Source organism: Gymnodraco acuticeps, unplaced genomic scaffold (assembly GCF_902827175.1).
Source record: "Gymnodraco acuticeps unplaced genomic scaffold, fGymAcu1.1, whole genome shotgun sequence".
Lineage (NCBI taxonomy): Eukaryota > Metazoa > Chordata > Actinopteri > Perciformes > Bathydraconidae > Gymnodraco > Gymnodraco acuticeps.
Window position 1 is genome coordinate 6,484,882 of NW_022990295.1, and position 20,637 is coordinate 6,505,518.

General features: G+C 45.2%; 1 protein-coding gene across 4 annotated transcripts in view; it reads left to right on the forward strand.

Annotated features, from left to right (window-relative positions):
* The window catches only part of kif26ab (kinesin family member 26Ab), a 65,370-nt gene that overhangs the window by 33,343 nt on the left and 11,390 nt on the right, over positions 1-20,637 (forward strand). For 3 of the 4 annotated variants that reach the window (XM_034222130.1, XM_034222131.1, XM_034222132.1), the window contains 3 exons: positions 15,816-15,999; positions 18,749-18,961; positions 19,977-20,070. In XM_034222130.1, coding sequence (XP_034078021.1) covers positions 15,816-15,999; positions 18,749-18,961; positions 19,977-20,070 — 491 coding nt within the window. Of the gene's footprint in view, positions 1-12,515; positions 13,421-15,815; positions 16,000-18,748; positions 18,962-19,976; positions 20,071-20,637 lie in introns of those variants that run through there. The other variant, XM_034222134.1, reaches the window with a different exon arrangement.

Sequence of the window (20,637 nt, forward strand, 5' to 3'; positions counted from 1 at the left end):
TTAATTTGTTTCATTTAGGATGTCTACTGAGTTGAAAAATCACTTTAGTATAAATGTCAATTTGACCAGAAGGTCAGAGTCACATTCTTAACCAATTCTGTGCACAAATTAGTAATGTGTCTCCACAGAATGATAATTGATGCCCCTTAATATGTTGCCGTCAACTAGCTTTCCAATTTTCAACACATTTCTGAAATTCTTTCAAAATAAGGTCTTTTTTTAATAAACTACTGAATTGTTTTTAATCATATTCTTAGTATTAAGTTAATCCATTAATTTCAGTATTTATACTTTCTATATTTTTCTGTTGAACACCATCTTTTGAATTTGTCCCTCTCCTGAAACTCATGGAATAACAGATTGTCAGTGTTATATGGGTAGACACATTATAAATTGTGGAGAGCAAATGATTAAAAGTAGTTATTAATTCAAGGGAACAAATGACTAATTTGTACACATGAGTATCAGACTGCTTAACTCTTATACCTTATGCCTTATGCCAGACTGTGAAATTAATAAGAATGGGATTCTACCATCTGCACTGTTGATCATGGAAACATTTGACAATAAAAGTCTGTCTTTAGATGTTATCTTGTGATGCCTCTATTTTCAGAAACTAGAAAAAGGTGTTAACTCACAGGATTAATGTATCTTTTATACATGTATCTCTCTTATCCAGTTTTGAAATTGTTCTTTGATCCTGCTTCCTGTCTCTGGTAATTGTGTAAAGCAAAGAGATGACCCCGGGTCAGTAATGACCAATTGGCAATTAGAGTGACTATACAGTCGCAGAGAGACAGGAAGAGTCAAGGGTCAAACTCTGACCGGATTTGCGTGTGTGTGCATGTGTGCATATAATTATGTGTGTGTGTTTGTCAGAGTATAGCTGGGGGTGGGGTAAATGAATTTAGAGCCATGTGTTCAGCTGACTAGCACGTTAAGCACTGATTGCCTTGTGACAGAGCATATGATCAGTGTATTGACATAGCGTTGTGTAATGAAGGCAGGCGGAGCTCACAGCAGGAGCTGGACGGCGAGGCTAACTGCGGCCCTGCTGATCCCCCTACCCATCTCTCTGTTCCATTAACACCTGCTGATTGTGCCGGTGTGTTCATTACCCACTGTGCCCGCGGGATTTTTCAGAGCTCACTGCTAAGAGGAGTCTGCTGCTCACTTTGTACATTACTTTCTAGGCATGCTCATATCTGCATATCAGCATTAGACCGTTTCTTTGGTCCGCTGTTAGTCCCTTTTTTATGTTTGTTTGGAGGAAGGTTTAGTACTCAATTCATTTTATTACCTCACACTAATCACACTCTGGAGAGTTATGATTTACTCACTCTAAAGATACATGGAGGTAATGAATATGAGAGAGTGGAAGACCTTGGGGACACAAAAGTCTGCAGAGATTCTCGGAGCTCGGAGGTGGCACAAAGGCTGGCGGGCGGGCTGTTGCAGGGGCAGGGCGGACAGCTGTTTGCTGGAATGCGGCCCTGGAGGAGTGTCAGGAGGAAGTGTTTTTATGGTCATCCATCGACTCCTTGCAGCTGCTGCCCAGGTGAGGGTTTGCGCGGTAATGACTGTGATTGTGCAGAAGGAATCCTCCTGTAATTGTGGCAGCAGGGCCATTTAGCCTCGGTTTCTCCTGCACACACAAGACCCTGCCTTTGTGTCAGCAACACTCACTCTGCCCTTCATCCCCCAGGCTGCACCGAGTAACCATAGAAACACGTCATTAGCTTGTGGGAATAAAATGTGAGTGTTTTTTTTTTCTTTCAAAAGTGGAGATTGGAAATCAGGAACTTGAATAGCCCTCTCTACTCCACTGGACTATAATTTAGTCAGAGGGAGAGGGACAAGCATCTCTTCAATAATGAATCCTGGGTGTTACAAAGTGGAAGCACTGCAGGATCACAAGTGCTCTTTCTTGTTCGCAACAACACATGCTTGCTGCCTTCCTTAATTACATTGTTTAATCAGTTTATAGTTTGATTGTTATGAAGGAAATAGGTCATCCTGTTTGAATGTGAAGCTAGTAGTTCTAACATCTTTCCTGTTAGAGGGGTGATCAATACAGAGAGGCTCAAAGCAGACAAAGCAGGACAGTGCTCTGTTTTGTTGGCTGTGCTATGATTGACAGCAGGGATCCCGGTTACTGACAAATAGGCAGGACAGATTATGTGGAGCGGAGGGGTCTGCTGAGCAGTCGCTCTGGCCCACATGGCAGGGGGATCAACATACAGAGCAGGACGAGGGTTGCTGCCCAGCACGAATGAGCTTGTAAATGTTGTGATTCAGAAGGCTTGCTCCATCCCGACAGCATCATAGACAGGAAGTCTGTATCTGTGGAGAGGAATATTGGATTCACTACCATGGGAGTCGAGTAAGTTATGTTGTACACAAACAACATTGAGCTCACTTGGATGCGTGATGTCTTGATGTTTGTGTTGTACATGCAGGCAGTTTTTTTTTATTCTACATGTTGAGCTCCTCTCTTTCCTCTCTCTCTCTCTCTCTCTCTCTCTCTCTCATCTCTCTCTCTCTCTCTCTCTCTCTCTTTATCTTTCCTACCTCTTCCGCTGTGTGGAGTGTGCAGTTTTGTGCAGTTAGAGTTGGACTGTCTTTCTCCCTGGAGGTGACGAGGGTAATGGTTTTGTTGTCAAGCCACAGCAAGATGGATTCCTCCACCCATAGTGTGAGCAGAATGTATAGCATGGCGAGAAAACATTACTGTTGAAATGCTGGCTCCATACAGCCAAAGAGGAGCTGACATGTAATACTACCTGCACCTCCAAGAGCCATGCCTGACAAATGAGAATTGATTCATATCAATCTGTTGAATCTGTACAACACATGCCCAGGGCAGCGAATGGCTCATCACAAGTATTGAGTGGGTGGTTAGCTGGGGGGGTTGAGCTGCACTGTGGTATTTGTCTTTGTTACTGTTGGATAAAAACACCAGCTGGCATTTTGCTGCCATAATCAGGCTGATGGGACTAATGGCTGTCTCAGTGTAGCGGCAGACGCAGCGGCAGCACCAGCTGAGGCCATGAAGGGCTGCAGCCTGTAGATAAGCCCAGGTGTGAGTCTATCCAAGGCTGTCAGGCGCCGTCAAGGCTGAGGTGTTGATGGAGAGCCAGTCTGGCCCTGCAGCCTCAGGGAACTACAGCAGGTAGATGCATCCCACTATCCTCATGCACTCATAATCCTCCATGATTCTGGTGTCACTAACATTGTTTTCTGATTATGAGCTACAGATTTAATCTTTACTGTAGCCAACATTGTTACAGGAAAGACCATCTCCAGGCAGCCTGGCTGTCTCGTATATTGCATGCTGCACAGTGGTATGAACTGAATATTGCATGAGAAACTCTTATTTGGATTATATGTGTTGCTCTTCACTTTATCGGTGTGCAGAATAATTTGCTGTTCAGCTGGAGTTCAGCTTACTCGCTGTGGCAGATTCCCCAGCTTCTTTTCGGGTGTCATTTCCCCGGGATATGATAACATGGTGTGATAGTGCTGTGCCCCTGCAGGATCAGGGTGATGGGCACTGTTGTGGCAGGCAGCGTGGAATCACTTGTGCCTGTCATCATGAATGGCAAACAGCTCAAGTGATATAGAAAAGAAAAGCGGAGCGTTTGTCTCAGCCTGCGTGAGGTGCCCGGTGCCCTTTCTCCTGTTCCCCCAAATAAATCCCTGAGTCATGAAGTCTGTTCTGGCCCACTCATATAGCCTGCAGGGGGCAGTGGAGGGGGGGGCTGACAACAAGAGATGAAGTGCTGACTCAAGCCTGTGCTTTCACCCTGGTCCTCGTGTACTAAGGCCCTGTGGGGAGAGGGGAAAGCACTGCCATCAACTCCTGGACAGATTCCTTTCATACGTGGAGAAATTAGAGGAATGTGAAGCATAGCCCTCTGTCCTGTAGGGTTGTCACCTAACATAGGGCTGCCTTTGTCTCAGCATGGTTGGTAAGAGCAATCAAAAAGGATAAGTTGTGTGTGACTAGTTTAATGTGGGCAGGAGATGTCCCGCCCTCAGCATCTGTCTATTTCCAGCTTTGTTTGCCTTCCCACGTCGGGCATTTCCCAACTGGATATCGGCTCTTATAGGTTGCCCACAGGGATCCATGATCAGCACATTAGTGTTAGTTATTATGCTCAATCCTCCAGACCCCTATCCTGTTGAATGGATCCTATGCATCAGGGCCTGTGGGGGCAGGGGTGCCATCAAAGCTCTTTAGTGTCCCTCAGTGAAAGGTGTCAAGCAAATGGCGCTATTATCTTTGCCATTACTGTCACTTCTGCATCGGTTTGAGACACAATGTGAGAGTGCTGTGGAATAAGAAAGGAAGTAATTGCAATAGCTGGTGGCAGGGAATACACGTTTTATGACCCATTGTGTACAGATGCAGAATAGAGCCGGTGGCCTCTGCTCCCATGAGCTGCCTTTATGTTTTACAATCCAGAGAAACAAAGATGGCTCCTGGTGGCGCTTCACTTCAGGCATCACTGCTCCTCAGTATTCAGCCTTCTATGTAACATGAATAACTAATAGCTGCCTAATCAGTGGTTGGAGGTTGATTTCCCCAACCACTAGTGCTTGACGTTTTTTCAGACACACATACAGCATCCCTGTCCTTCTGTTTGTCAACGGGAAGGGCCGAGTTTTTACGGATGGAGCTCAGATTACCTCTGTGGATAAGGCCATTTTAATGACAGGTGGTTTAGCATTTATCTCATCACCCCACAGCCTCAGTTGCTGAAACATTTCACCATCATCACTCTGCCTTTTAAAAAAAAAAAAAATCTCCATCAACAGGTTGAATAGTTCAAACGGCAACATTGCAGCTGAGGGGAAAAAACAAGGAATTATGGAACTGATGAAACACACTATATATACTGAGTTTATTATCTGCAAATGTAGACAATTAACCTTTGGCTTCACTGTAGACTGTAGTAATACATATATAACGATCCACATTAAGACACAGCGGAAAACATAATAGTGCCTCTACTACGTATTCCACATCATGTATGCAGCACTTCTTAGTGGAGAATTAGTTAGGATTAAGAGTTATTGTGTCGGATATTATGCCCTCGACCTTTTCTTTTTGGACACATTAAAAAACGTTTTTACCATTTTCAAAGTCGCGATGATGATTGATGTCCTCTGTGTTTCTGTGCTTTCCTCATGCACAGCTTCTTGAATGGAGAGGATTATAGCCTGTAATCGGTTCACGACCCAGCACATGAGAGCCAGCTGCAGTGTGCTAAAAATCCCATTATCCCTATACGCTCTATGTGGCCCAGTGCTGTGTGTTAGCTCTGTGGTCGACTTTATGAGTGTGTGATACAGGATAAACTGCTTAACTGAAATAATGCAGTTGTAGTCATTAACATCTTAGCGGCTTTTCTCAGGGACACATTTTCCCATGCAGTTAGATTATTACTCCCCTTTTCAATATACACCTATGATGCGTTTATTGATCCAAGTAACCATTTATTCCCTCATGTGGATGAGACATGTGCCTTCATCTTCTATTCCCAGAACTGCTATCATGACCATCTCCTTGACCGTACAGCTCATTTCACCTGACTTGGGACGCCCTCTAGTTTTTTGTTGGGTGCATATTGACTTGAATATAGATGAAAGATTAGAAACACAGTTGTTAGAAAACCCCTCCCCCTGTGTTCTGTCTTTTCTTTTCTGTCTCTTCGGACGGACCACTGATTAATCACTCCCAAATGTTCTCAGCAGCCTGCGGGCCAGTTTGTTGTGATAGCCTCTGTGTGTGGAAGTGCAAATAAATAATCACTAGGTGGTCTTACCCTGGCACCAGGTGATTATTAATGAAGCAGAGAAGTGGAGCAGAAGTATGCTGGCTTTTTTTGCCTCTGTCTTTTCTTTTCCAAACTCATCATTCTCTCTTCATTTCTGATATAGTGTTGTGAATGAATCTTACGAGGACGTTATATTTGATTAAGGGGGAACTCCATGTGCTAATAATCCTCATTTGTCTTTCGCTACATCAAATATCCTGTCTCCACTGTGTTCTGGACAGGACAAGAGACAGTAAACGTCACTTAGTAAGCGAGGACTTGTCGTGAGTTCTTCTTCCTGAGAAGAACTGCCTGGTTTTCAAGGCAAGGCGTGGGTGGGATGTTGAAGGTGAATCAGAGTTCAACATGTGTTTGGAAAACGTGAAGTTATTCCAGTTATAGCAGCCTTGGAGAGAGTAGCATAGCAGAATACCCTGGAGCTGTGTCTGAGGAGCAGAGCAGAAACGCACTGGAAGAGATGAAAGCAGCTGTTAATATTTGTCAGCAGTGCCAGGGGTGGGAGGCTGCCGTCTGCAGAGCAGGGAGGAACATGTCTTCATTATCATCTGTCACCCATCAGCTAAAAAGTGAATTTTTTCCCCACATTTTAATGTTTTGCTGCCTGAACCAATTTTTACACAATAGCCGAACACTTTATCCATTCATACCCCGAAGATGTCATTTCCTGGAAGCCTTATGCAAACAAGTGAGGGTCGATTTCTAAAGATATTCCTTTGAAGACCTTTTGACTCTCCTTGCAGGTATCTCCAATACATCCTCTAAGGGCCTTACATTGGCTCCTTATCTCATTGACTGACAAATGGGTGGTGCAGAGCTAATGCAAATGTACTTTGTTCACCTCTCCATGGCCTAATGTTCTAGCTATTTAAGGCCATATTAGCAAGGTGTGATGCTGATTGCTACGAAAAACAACAACATAATAAACTTTGAATAGAGTTATAACCCCTGACTTTTACCCTAGATTTCCTCTTCTGCTTGTCTTAAGCCCTCCTTAAGCCTCTAACTTGACAAGCTTTGTGGCTTTTCAGTTTGGGATGGCGGTGGGTGGAGGGGGTTTGTGGGTGTGTGTACTGTGTAGGGTGTCTGGCACTTTATTGGCAGAGCATTAAACACAAAAAACAGCGGATTTCAGGTTTACCACCAAAAAGGGTTTGTCACACTCTCCTGCAGAGGCTAACTGCACCAATAATACTCCCATCATTAAGGCTTTAACCTTGGCACAGACACAGAGCAGCGTGTTTGCTCAGACCTTTTGTAGGGGACAATCTGTTCGCCTTGTGATGTCCAAAGGAAACATAAGATGAATCAGCCAACCAAAGTTATTTTGATATTTCTTGTAAATGAATGACGATGTTGCTTGTACCTCTGCGCTAACATCCACTGTTGCTTGCTCTGATGAGCTGTCGGACCAAAACAGGCTTTCTTGAATATTTATGAGTTTTTCACTTTTTGGCGCCAACTGTTCCATTTATTCTCGGCTGACTGGGGATTCCCATCTTTGGGAAAAAAGCAATTCCAAGCTGGCTGTGGCATGGCCCCAACGATCATTTTGACCTGTTTCCTTCTCAGGCAGAAAATAATGTACCTCCTCATGGACAGCATCTAGCTGGCACAGAGCCAGACCCCCTGATCGAAGAGAGGACTTGGCTCTGCTGCTCCCTCTCTTGCTGCCCTCTTTCGTTATTTCTGTCCTCTCTTTCCTCCTTCCTCTTCCTGACTGTATTAGGAGATTCTTTATCCTATTCCATCTCAGTGCCTCCCAATTTCTTTTCATCACATCTTCTCTGCTTTATTCCCTTTCCCCCAGTTGCACTCCCTTTATTTCTTCCACAATATTTCAAATGATCCCCCGTTACTCAGCTATTCTCCAGAGGATGCTCTAATCCCTCGTTTTCCCAGCTCAGTCCGCAGATCGTTTCCAAAGAGTTTTGAGGGTGCTGTGACAGAACAGGTTCACACACTCCTGTTAGAATGTTATTTACGCAAGTCAATTGCACAAGGACATTACTTTTGTGGGGAATCTTTTTTGTATTCACAGTGTTGCATGAATGCTTTGGCCTTACCTAATTGGCCGGGGATTGGTTCTGTAAAGATGAGCGTGCAGCCTTGGGCTGTCAGCAGTCAGCGCACAAATGATGCCCCATTTGGTATTCTGTTTCCGAGGCCAGACGCTGTGCAGGAACAAAAGCCTTGTTGAACACCTTGATGGAACAAAGAGCTTTTCTAAAAGGCGTTGGTCCAATGTGTATGGAAGGTGCCAATATCCTGATATTGCTCTGCTAACTGGACATCACATTCATAGCTGTATGGCTTAGCTAGGATAAGTTTATCTATTTCTGAGGATTTATAGGAAGTGTATAAATCCTAGCCTGGAGGGTTTGGCCACTTCCTGCAAACTGCTGTTGTGAAAACTGACACAGGAGCTCTACCTTCAAACTGCCATTAAAGCAGCCAGGCAGGAGGAAACAGGCTGCCAGTCAGTGGAAACCTTCTGAGCTTTGGATTGATAAGAATCAACTGACAGCCAGATAAGCCTGTTTGTTCTCTCTTCCATGTTAATGCAACTTGGGCTGCCGAAGGAGAGAGGAAAACACATTTTCAAAACGACAGGCAAGGGTCTGGGTTTTGGTTGATAGTAATCTGAATGATAAGATAACCACACTGCACGAAATGTCTGTTTTTCTATCTCCAGGTGGGAGTTTTATTTTTTCTGTGAAGCGAAATTGCACTTTTTTTTTGCTACAGTCCAATTAACATTTGTTGAACCACATTCCAAGATGAATCACTATATTCAGGATGTTTTCAGCCTCGGACATTTTTTTTGTTTTGAGTGATTTAGGATAAGGGAAAGGAAGCGAGAAAAATTAATGTTTATACCAGTGGTCCCTTGATTGCAGGGGGACTATAGAAAGGAGACAGGCTCACAACCAGACTAAACCCCAGCGCCACACAGGAGGCTCCAATTGTCTTTGTCATACATTCAACAGCCTCTGTTATAGTCCCCATGTGCCTAATGCTGTGTCTCTCAGGTAACCCTATCCGCATATTTCTTTGGTTATTTTAAGAGGCTATGTGACCCCCTGAGCTTTTAGTGTTTGGCTAATGCATATATTTATACATGAATGGCCATAAATCTGGTGGATGCTGACACTCACAGCAAACTGTCTTTCTTTACTGACCCATATTAGATACAGCTAGAATGGTTGACTTTAAGAAAAAACGTTTTATGGTGAGGGAATCATTCGCCTCATACTTAATGATCGGCATCCTGACCCCGCTTGTAAATCTTGTCTGGGTGGGCCCTTATGCTGCCAGGGCTGGTTGGCAGAGTATGACATCATCTCCCTTGTCTATGCGCCACATGAATCTGTGTGTGTTCACAGGCTGATGTCATGCTTGCTTAATCACCAGTGAAGCCGAGCGGAGGCTGGTCAGACTGCAGGTGACCAAGAGGGTAGCACAGAGATGCAGATTTATTATAATTCACACTAAATTTGAGAAATCAAACAGCAATATCTTTCTTCACTGCGGAGCCTGGACATCAGTATGGTGCTCTTGCTTTAACTAAAGTCTGAATCCCTCTACCAGCTCAGTTGGTAGATTTATGTTATCCCCCCACACCTTTGGGGCACAGAGCTGTTTGATCGTGTCAAGGGCAGCCCATCAATAAGACAGTGTGTACTGATTTTAGCTCTGGGGAGGTTTCCTATTGATTATCTTACAGCTCAAAAGCAGAGCACCTCACCTGATAGACCAACACCCATCCAGCCTAATCAATCATGACCATCTGCTGATATGGCATTATGGGCTAGCAGTGTCTTCAGCATCCAACAACATGTCTTTAACAACTCCAAAAATCTCACAAATGCCTTTACTACTGAGTCCAGCGAGGGAGCCTGACTCATTGTGCTGTAGTCATAATCATTGCATGGTGTAGAGCAGGCCGGGGTTTTCAAAGTGTGGGAAGGTGAGCCTCCCCTCAGAGAACATAAGAACAGCCGCGCTCCCCTTCCCAATTATTATTGCTATTATTATTATTATTATTGTTGTTGTTGCAGGGTATTGAATTGCATTTCAAAGAGGTCCAGTAAGAGAACATTTCATTAAATGAACATCAACGTCAACTTTGCCTCCTTATTACACTCACCCCTACTTTAGTGGGAACAATGAGTCTGCGTTTTTGATGCGCACCGGCGGATGATGCGGGGATGCAATGTAGACAGGAATAAACGCAGATCATCCTCTGGCTGCAGCCTTGACCGGTACTTGCTTTTGATCAAAGTAAGTATTATTAAAATTAAAATAAAGGGCTGACGACCGGCCATTCTGTTTTTCACCAGAACACACAGATGGCCAGTCCGCCCCTGCCAGGACCGGTCCATGAAAATTCTAGCTTCAAGTAATCGTGGTCATACTTCTTCCGTTTTCTGCTAGACGCTGTCTCCTCTCTCACTTTAGGTAACTTCACTACAAATCTATCCATGTTGCCGCTCGCATAAAGTTAGCTGAAGTTAACTAGCTAGATTTCACTGTTTCTCGTTATTTTTTTCTCACGCTGCGCCTCCCCTGAAGCTCTCTGGCGCCCCCCCGGGGAGGCGCGCCTCACACTTTGAAAATCGCTGGTGAAGAGCCTGGCAGGAGCCCAGTGTTCCCATCTCCATTCATAAAGAGCTATGCCGACCTGCTAATCATCAGCAGTGTGAGGCAGACTCTCTGTGGGGGGGTGAAAGGTTAAGCAGCCTGGTATCAGACCCAATGATCTGATCCCTGCATGAATGGCCAGAGCTTTCTTATCTTGTCTGCAGAGGGAAAATAAGTAGAATCACAGAAAGGAAATGTCAAGGATAGTATATGTGGCAAACATGGTAATTGGCCAAAGACCGGGGCTACCTTAAGAGGTGTATAGCTGGCTAGGAGAACAGAGACAAATGCACAAACAAGCTAATGGTTGCACCAGCTAATGATTCTCCGGGGCAGAGGAATTTCTCTTGGTAATTTGACAAAGCTTGAAAAGAGGACTGGAGCTATTATTGACAGCGGGCCAAAGTGAGGCTTTGAAAGCAGCGGGCGCTCACAGCTTGCACCCTCTCTCTGTTCTGCGGTCATTGACCTGCTCCTCCTCACTCACTGTCACTCCCTTTATAGGTAAGGACAAAATCTAGATGTCCTTCCTTGAACAAAGGCAACAGGAGACCTCTTATTGCAAACGATCCTTGATTTTACATCTGTCTTGCTTTGGCTCATTTATATATATTACAATCATTATCTGTCCCTGAGGTCTGTTCATAAGGAGACAGTGATGGAGCTAACAGGCTATCAGGACCCTCCCAAATGTGGCTGTTCCACATTATGACGTCATTTTGATGTATAACACTTGAAATCACAATAAGGGTTGTAGCAATGAACTGAGAATAATTACCGGTTGCATTGTCCGAGTGATCAGTGTGCACATTAGTATTGTCTCAGACTCATCTGCTGTTGCCAGTCAGGATCCAAAATGTAAAAGTAGCACGTGGCAGAGCTTCAGGAGGCTTGCTCTTTAAAATCAGACCAGCTAAGGCAAATTAATCTGGACACACTGCAGAAAAGCAGAGGTAAGCGTGGCAAAGAAGTACGATAAAGGTTATGTGATATATCAAACAGCTTTATTACCACTGTATACTTTGCTCTCCAAATAAAAAAGCAGTGGTGGGTTTTCAGTTTTGTTGCCTTCAAAATGTAATCCAGCTGAGTTCATATTAGGGGCACTGTGTCGGAGGGAGAGAGGCAGAGAGAGCTTGGTGTGGGTTTGTGTACTTTCATCTAGCAAGTCTCACACCCACTCTGTCTGCCGATATGTTGCAGTAGGCACTCTGCAGCCAACGCAGCAGCCTTTCAAAAAGGCTGGCTAGTCGGGGGCTGAGAGGGCTTACTGGTAAATTGGCAGCCCAGGGAATACCGGGTACTCTCACCCCGGCGCTCGCCCACTCACATGCTTTCATTCCCCTTTTTACCCTTGACCATTGACTGACTGCACTCTTTCTATCTGGCAAGCATACATCTGCCTTTCTAAGATGTCATTTGTTCATTGTTTGTCCTCTCCCCTACTCTCCCTCACTTTCATTCTTTTTTTTAATCTCTCTCAGTTTTACAATTGACTCAGAGCATTGTTCATTCAGGCAATCCATCTTTCTGCTCTTAAGTATATCCTCCCTTATCTGTGTGTCTCTCCTCATGATTAATAACACTCTCAATCATCGGGCTAATTACATCCTTCAACAAAGGCACAAAAAAATACAAATGTGCACAAGTGTACACTCACTAGCCGCACATACTCTCTCGTGCTCATGCATGCATGCACTGTAGGCATACTAACCAAATCTGTTTGAAGTGAGGGACCCTAAAAGAAGAGAAGGCTCCTGTATGCATTAAGTATTCATGTGACGTGTGGTGGGGGGTATACATGTGCTTGTGTGTGTGTGTGTGTGTGTGTGTGTGTGTGTGTGTGTGTGTGTGTGTGTGTAAGGGGTAGAGAGAGAAAGAGAATACTCGCAAATTGTGCCGCGAGCAGCCAGCAATCGAGCGCTGACACCTCGTCTGGCAGTTGGAGGGAAAAGGGGCTGGGCTGAGGAAAGAAAGAGAGAGAGAGAGCGAGAAGAGGGCGGCAGTGAGAGAGGAGGGAGTTTGCCTGTGTGTAAGTGTGTGTGTGAGAGAGAGAGAGGCAGGCAGGGAGAGAGAGAGACACGGCAGGACAGCTGCCAGCATTTCTCCGATAGCAGTGGAAGGACCGAGAGGCGGAACAGGAGTAGGAATTCTCCTCATTCTCAGCCAGCCAAGGAAGTCTTCCAGTCCAGCCAAGCGTGCTGAATCTCTCCCCCTCCTCCCGCCTGTACGCAGCAGAGACTCTGGGAAGGACCTGGGCATCAGGACCTGAAGCCACTCACAGCAGACACACCACAGTGGATTTACTTAATGAGAGACAACCATGCTGCCTCAGGGAAGAATGCAGAATTGGATGTGAGAGAAGGAGTGAAAAACTGAGTTGGAGAGCAAGCTGTTGCTGGGTTTCTGCATCACTAAACTGACGCTGAACTTTGTCTGGAGGAACAAGCATGGGGAGAGTTAGAGGTGCTTAAGTGGTGCATGAACAGAGGAGGTGCTCCTTCTCATCCTGACCTTCTCCTTACCTTCCTCCTACAAAGCTCTCTGGACTACCTGCTCACTGTGAAGCTCCTGCAGGTTACTCCTCCTGTCTGCTCACCTCCACCCTGACCCACCTGGCCCTTGTTCCATTTAGCTAGTATGACGCCCACGCCTCCTCCTCCTCCTGGTTCTCCCTCGGCCCCCCCAGCTTCTTACAAACCTCTGTGAAATCAAGTGGAACCTCGATGATTGCGATCGGAGCAAAGAGGACCCCAGTGCCCCAACTAGTGAGCAGCCCCGCCTCGCTCTGTTCTCTGTGACTGCATGTGCTGGCGTGTCAAATGGGCAAGTAATGGAGAACAGTGACAACACAGACATGGACCGCAAAGTTGAACTCTATCGGTTGTCCGTTTTTGGACTATAAGCATAAGCCAGATAATGGATTGGAAGGAGCTGTAAGTACACCATTGCAGCATGTTCTTTACTGGTGCATGTTGAAACAAACCTATGGTTCAGCTTGAGTATACACAATGGGGGAATATTTTGTACAAACTTGAAAGGCACCGGTTTTCCTTTGAGCGTTTAAACCAAGTTGTGTAGGAAAATGGCTTCATTAGCATGGAGATTGGGAGTGAACAGGTGGACAAGCTGTTGTGGGCGAATAAATCTGAGACTCCCTTCACCGCCTATTTTCCATTGACTGATCATATAGTTGGGCAAGGCAGCGAGAGGAAGAGGGAAGGAGGGAGCAAGGGAGAGATAGAGAGAGAAAGTGACAAGCAATTAATTTCCCTGTGCGCATGTGGTTGTTGTCTACCTTGAAGAACACACATGCACCGGTCATCATTGTGCAGCATGAAAAAAACCTCAAGGTTACAAGCACTGCTTTATGTTGTGAGCAAGACTGTTATAAATCAGTACAGTATACTTGCCCTTTTTCCCTTCATGGTGACTCTTGATGCTTGATTTATCTCTTTGCTAGAAGAGGAAGGGGGACAGAATGAGGTGACAGAGACAGAGAGACAGGGTACATTTATCTTGAATGAAGACTGCGGAAACCTCACATAAATGCGCATACACACTCTCCAGCCTGCACACACACAAACGTAGTCGCACACAGCCACGTGTACTCCGGTGTAGTTTCCCCTTTCTCTCTCTCTCTCTCCATATCACATTCATCTATTCCATCTCATTTTTTTCCAGTCACACGATCCGTCTCGCATGCTATCACACATAGGCAGCTCCCTGGGGAGAGCCTTCTCCTGTAGCCTCCTTGGATGCAATAATTATTCCATCAGCCGGCACTGTGTTCCCTGATTGTGCTCTTGGGCTGTCGCTGCAGGGGGCGCACAGTGGAGATGGGAGTGTTGAGGAGACGAGGGGGGCCGGTTGTCACTCCAGGACGCAGGGAGAGGGAAGTGGAGGGGGGGTTGTCTTTTTGTCAGCAGCCCACCCAGTCCTGTCCGGAGCCCAGAGCAGGGCTAATGAGCTCAGGCTGGCCTATTAGGAAACTGCTCACCGGGACACACGTGGCTCTGCCCTTTTTATGCTCTTTCACATGCCCTGCTTCTTTTACTTCTCCCTTTATCCCTTGCTCTGCAGATTTCTCATCTTTCAATCTCTCGTTTTAATTTTCTTTTCATGCCGCTTGCCACTCTCTCCCCAGTGTTGACAATAACATCTTTGTCTGCCCCGCATCGCTATGAAATCTGACTGCTTTAATGAAAACCATTTGAGTGCATTTGAATTTCCTCAGAGTATTACTTTCCTCCCTGACCTTGAGTTTCCAGCTGAGGAACGGTGTTAGCTGATCCAGGGCGATGCCATACCTGGAACCACTCTGAAGTCTGGCCAGATTCCCTGCAGGCGGTGCAGACTTAGTGGTGCTGTCCTTTGAGTTTCAGGAGGTTAGACAGAAAGGAGTGCATGTGCCTGATTCAGTTGGCCCTGTGACCAATCCATGTCTCCCTAGCATGACTCTCAGAGACAAGAGGCCAGGTTGATAGTGGATTTTAATTAGAGCACTGTCAAAAAGCTGGATTCAGTTACAGCTGAGGGTTCTGTTGGATGCCAGCACAGCAGAACTCATCAGGCGGACATGCCTAATAAAGAGAGAGTTGGGTTTACCTGCCTGGCTCTCAACTGCTGGTTCTGGCCAACAAGTCTGTTGGAAATGATCAAAGATCCCAACAAACAGCACAAGCTTTGACTTAAAATAATGGGTGAACACTATTGTAATTGTTTTGCTTTGGTAACAGAGATAGACATGACTGTATCCCAGAGGGCAGTGTTTCAGCATTACTCTCCTGTCATGTCTATGACAATTGTTTTGTGTTTGATCAAGATGAATGCATGCGTTTACCGTGCCTTCCTGACAGCCTTTATTTAGTCCCTGACAGGCAAAGAGCCTTGCCTGGTAATAACTTTTCTTATGGATTTGCAGTTTCTATAGCAAAATCGAGGCATACTGTAAGTGCACTCTACCTGCTCCAGTTGAAGTGGAGGGGCTGAAGCATTATCATTCTTGGCAGGGGAGTTTGAGGTGGGAGTTGTAAGAAACATCAGTTTTAGAGTGGGAAATGGTCGGGAGTGGTGGCACCATGTAGCTCTCCTGCTGACATTGTTTTCTTTAGGGGAACTAAAATGAGATTGTTGACCTTTATGTTACTGTTTCAGCGTGGGATTTCTAAAGGCTTTGCAGCACACCCTTATAAAAACGTTGCTTGGTACCATGCTGTGAGAAAACATAAGAGGAATACAAAAAAACATTTGCTTATGTATGAACTGTTTAGATTTGTGGTTTCTAAGTTTAGCTTCAACCTCAAAGCGTTATTTTTTCTCTCTTTGCAGGGCAGCTCAGAAGCTGAACCTGTCCTCTAAGCGGAAGAAGCACCAGCCCTCACTGCTCCACCCGCAGGAGCCCTCCATTTACCCCACCAACTTCAGTGGCATCCTGCAGGTCTCGCCGCCCGCTGCCCCGCCATGCCTGCTCCGAGCCGTGTCCAAAGTGAAAGAGAACCCAGGGATGGGAAAGGTGAGAACAGACTTGAATGCATAACTCCAATGCTTGTAAAGTACATACACATGGAGACTCTGCTCATTTAAGCCCTATTAACCCCCCTGCTACACAACCACACCCACACACAGATCCACACAGACCCCTATTTAAAGGGGAGAATGCAGGGTGGTGACACACTGGTCCGCAGGCAGCGTGCCGTCTGGTCCAGTCCATGCAGATGCAGTCAGATAAGCCTACTGGAATGTCATGAATTCATGCCGTTTGTGAGAACAGCATTCCTCTGTCTGAAAACAGAAAGACAGAAAAAACTATAATCCACAAAACTGAGGACACGTTGAAGAGCAGGGTCTCTAATTCCCTTTTAGGTACAGTATGCAATGATGAAAGTCAGGCTGGCAGCAGTAGGACGGTCATTAAACAAAGCTGTATAAACACATCTCTCTTCCTTTGTGGTTTATTTGGTATTGTTTGTCTGAGCGGCGTCCTGTATTTCTGAGGCAGAAAAAGTCCCCTAACAAGATTAGATCCCACCTGGATAGGAAGTGCTCGCTTCTGTTGTCAGGTATCCAGACGGTTGAGATTTTGACACATATTGTAAATCTTCCATTCAGACAAAGACTTCATAAAAAACAGTGTTATTAACAAGCCTACTCAAGCCCACACCTGAGGTATACTATACATCTGTGCCGCTAAAGGGGATGGTTTGAAAGGGAAATCAAGATTTATGACATTGTTTCAAGCCCTGATTTTCAGGTTATTGTAAAGGAAATACATCAATGCTAATTATTTGTCCCTGTTTCTCTCTTTTCCTTTGTGGAATCACAGTGGTAATAACATTTGATGTACCCTACATGGTTTGGATTTTGCTTGTGACTGTTTTATATTCAATCTAAGACTCTGGTGAATGTCTTGTTTCCATCAACCGTATGTGTGTCACTTCCACTTTTGACCTTAACACAGTTCCAGACATTGACTGTTGAGTGGTTAGAGGAATGCCAAGCCACACTAATGGATTTTCTGGGGGGATCAAGGGACACAGAAACAGGGCCATTAGCACAGAGTCCGAGGTGTGAAAATACTGCAGCCAGTCCTCTGTGGCCTGCAGTATCTGATCTCTGCCAACATAAATACAACTGTGACATTAGCTTGCCTGGTAGCCTCTGTCTGGTCGACAGACACTCGGTAGTCATATGTAGAAGCTCAGTTTAAATGTCATAGCAAATGTAATTTTGCAACATATGCACACGTCAGTCACAATAACGGCTCCCTACGGAGTGTAAAGAGACTTTGCACTTGGCCTTCAGAATGCAGGATGAATTCACTCACTGAAAGAAAGGGATTTCCACTGACATTGTTTCAGAGAGCTGGAGCCTACGTCTGTAGAAATATTTATATACTAGTCGTGGGAAGAATGGGCCTTTTGTGTAGGCGTGAAGACGGTGGAGAGTCCCAGGCTGAGTGAGACAGTCTGTCAAAAAGAAACGGGAGTTAGTTTTAAGGTTTTTCTTTCAATGCCTGAGAGGCTTCTTAGGTATTTTTTCAAAAAGCTTTGAAATGGATCAGGATGGAGTTGCCTTTCACATATACTTAAATATATAGAAACTGTTCTGTTGATACAATGCTAGGCACAACACTAAACACTCAGGGGTCAGGAGAGACTTCTATACATATCCCACAAGCTGTTTATGTCTCCTGTCAGTCACAGACACATTCCCACAGTGCCTTTGGAGATATAGTCGAGGAGTATTTCTGACCATGAGATAGTGAGGCAATATAGAGGTGTCAGCAATACAAAAGAAGGCACATTGAAAGTAAAATGGATTGTCACAAGCACGGCCACACCCACAAAACACACAGTCAGTACATCCTCACCGCATGTAGAGGCTGGAAATGGTTAAATGTGTGATTTTGTTTGTAAGAGGTGCCACAATACACTGGCAGAATGACCTCACTCCTGTAACCATGGCAATGACGTTAGACATGAATGGGCTTGTCAGAGCAGTGCTGAATCAACATCTTTAGATTTAAGCCGCTATCCTTTTTAGCGTGTCATGCTGGCATGATGAACTGTACCCTGACCTGTGGAATGTGTTAAGACTGTAAGCTCACATTATGAATGTCACGCCCCAGAAATGCAACAGGGTATGTTTCGAGCTTCTTAATGTAGAGCTGCCATTTTCCAGGCCACAGAGGGGAGGGAGAGGAGAAAGAAGGAAGAGTATGTAGGTGGAAAAAGAGGGGGGGGCCATATGCTCCTGCACTCACATGGTGGTGAGCTGCTACCGGTCCAGAAAAACAAACCCCGCTTCGAGGGATAATCCCCCAGCGGGGCAATTCACATTAATTTCCACCATTTTCTGCTGTGACTTTCAATACGCACTTTGCTGGTTTTCACTGACATCATTAGGCAGTGTGTTGACCCATCAGGTTCACCAGTCAATGGTAGACTGGGTGTTTCCATGGAAACCGCCGATGTCCATCAAATTTGACATAGTGGATGTGATGTTAATGCACAATGCAGCTTTCATTTTAAATACCTAAAACTTATATTTAAAAAACATAAAATACATGATTTCTCTTTCCTCTGCTAGTGCACTGCCAGTAGAATTTGTAAACCTCAGCCTGCAATTGTGTTACTCTCCGTTCTTAACCTGAAAAATACTTCCTTAAATCCCACTCCGTCTGCACATTTTTCATGTTTTACGCTTTTTCACTTTCTAATCTAGCCTTTTCTTCTGCTTATCTACCTCCCTCTGTGGTTCAGGTGAAAGTGATGATGCGTATCTGTCCGTCCCTGGAGACTGCAGACTCCTCAGAGTCTCAGTCCTTCTTGAAAGTGGACAGCAGGAAGAAGCAGCTCACCCTCTACGACCCTGCGTCCAGCCCACACTCCAGCTCAGGACACAGGAGATCTGCCACTGTGGCCGTCCCAAAGATATTTGCCTTCGATGCCGTTTTTACCCAGGATGCCTCACAAGTAAGTGCCAGCAGGGAAGGTGTACTATATGTGTGTTGGTGGGAGTTTACCATGTTTTTTTTTTAAGGAGTCGTGTTGGAATTCAGCCTCTCAAGGGCAAAGGGATGTCTTCATGCTGGCAGGGTGTGACCGGGGGCTTAGAGAAAAAATGCCTGTCTTGGGTCAGGGGGCATTCTTACCAGTGTGGGCCTAACAGCTGGGCCTTTTAAGCCCCCTGGGGAATGATTTGAATCCACCCAAGTTATATCTAACCTCTCCTTTCATAGAACAGCTATATCTGACCTCAACCCTCTGTAACACACAGCAGGCATACCCACGGAGATCAAAGACAAAGGTCAGATACATGTTTACTATATGCAGACCAGTTTTGCTCTCTCCACAGCAAACACCATAGTCTTTTAATGGAATAATTGTATATATGTCACTCATTGCAACATTTCCTAAAAAAGAAATCTGAGGTCAAGTATTTTTTGCATTTCCCCATGGTGCTGTAAACTCTAAATAGCTGTGAGAGCAGATGAGAGAGTATTGTGTCTCTGTAGCAATGAGAGCTTCGGATCTTATATCATGCCACCTACATGGAGCAAGTATTTTCCTAAGTAAGCTGCTGATAGCTAAAGCCCAAATGTTGCTGCTGGAGAGCTGAGGCCAAGCTGCTAGATTGTGCCGCTGGGACAGCACTGCTGGTGGCTAACAGTAGCGGCAGGCTGTTCTGCTGTTGGAGGTCTTGTTTGCAGTGTGATGTATGGGAAGGGGCCTCTGCTGCAAAAGCACTGCCCCAGAGGACCCATGCTGAAACAGATTGCAAAAAATGAGCCGCAAGTTGCAGCACACACACTCCTGAGTGATGAAAAACACTCAAACCATTAATGTGATTCTTTGTAACCAATGCATAATAACGGTTTAGTTTATAGGATATCGTTTTGGATTCATTGTTCTCTGTATGCCGGTTTGAAAGTCTTGGATGTAGTTAAAATGTAAATTGACTGTGTGGATGCTGTTTGTGTTTCCACAGGCTGAGGTGTGTTCAGGGACAGTAGCCGAGGTCATCCAGTCTGCGGTGAACGGTGCAGACGGTTGCATCTTCTGCTTCGGCCAAGTCAAGCTCGGTAAGCTCCTCCACTGGCAAGAGATTAAACAAGAGCCTTTGTTAGCCGAAGAAAACTCTCATTGCTCTTTGTTGGCTGCACTTGATGTCCACAATTGGCTTAGCAGTGCACTGGAGTGAGTCAAGGAATGGGAGATTGGAGGAAATAAATGGGTAGTGAGTCTGGGGTGGGGATGAGGGGTAAAGTGCTGCATCCATGCTTCAGGGCTCAGTCTGTAATTAAAATCTTAGTAATTGGCCTGGGCAGTGCTCTCAGGCTGAAGGGCTAGCTCTCCTCATGCTGCGGTTTCCACCAGGTATAATTCTCCACAGAATTACTGATTCTGGAATGAGTCCTTGGAGTAGAGTTTTTTTTAGTTTACATTTACTGGATACTACCTCGAAAGCCCCACATCAGCCCCTATTATTATTTGTATAATCACTTGTATATTATAACCATCAGAAAATATCTCATGTTCTTGTCTATTAGTTTGCCAACTCACTGCGCGTTCGAGACAGCCTGATGAGAGAACTCATTTTAATTTTGAACATATAGTGAGAGTAGCTTGCTTTCAAGCACAAGGCAGTA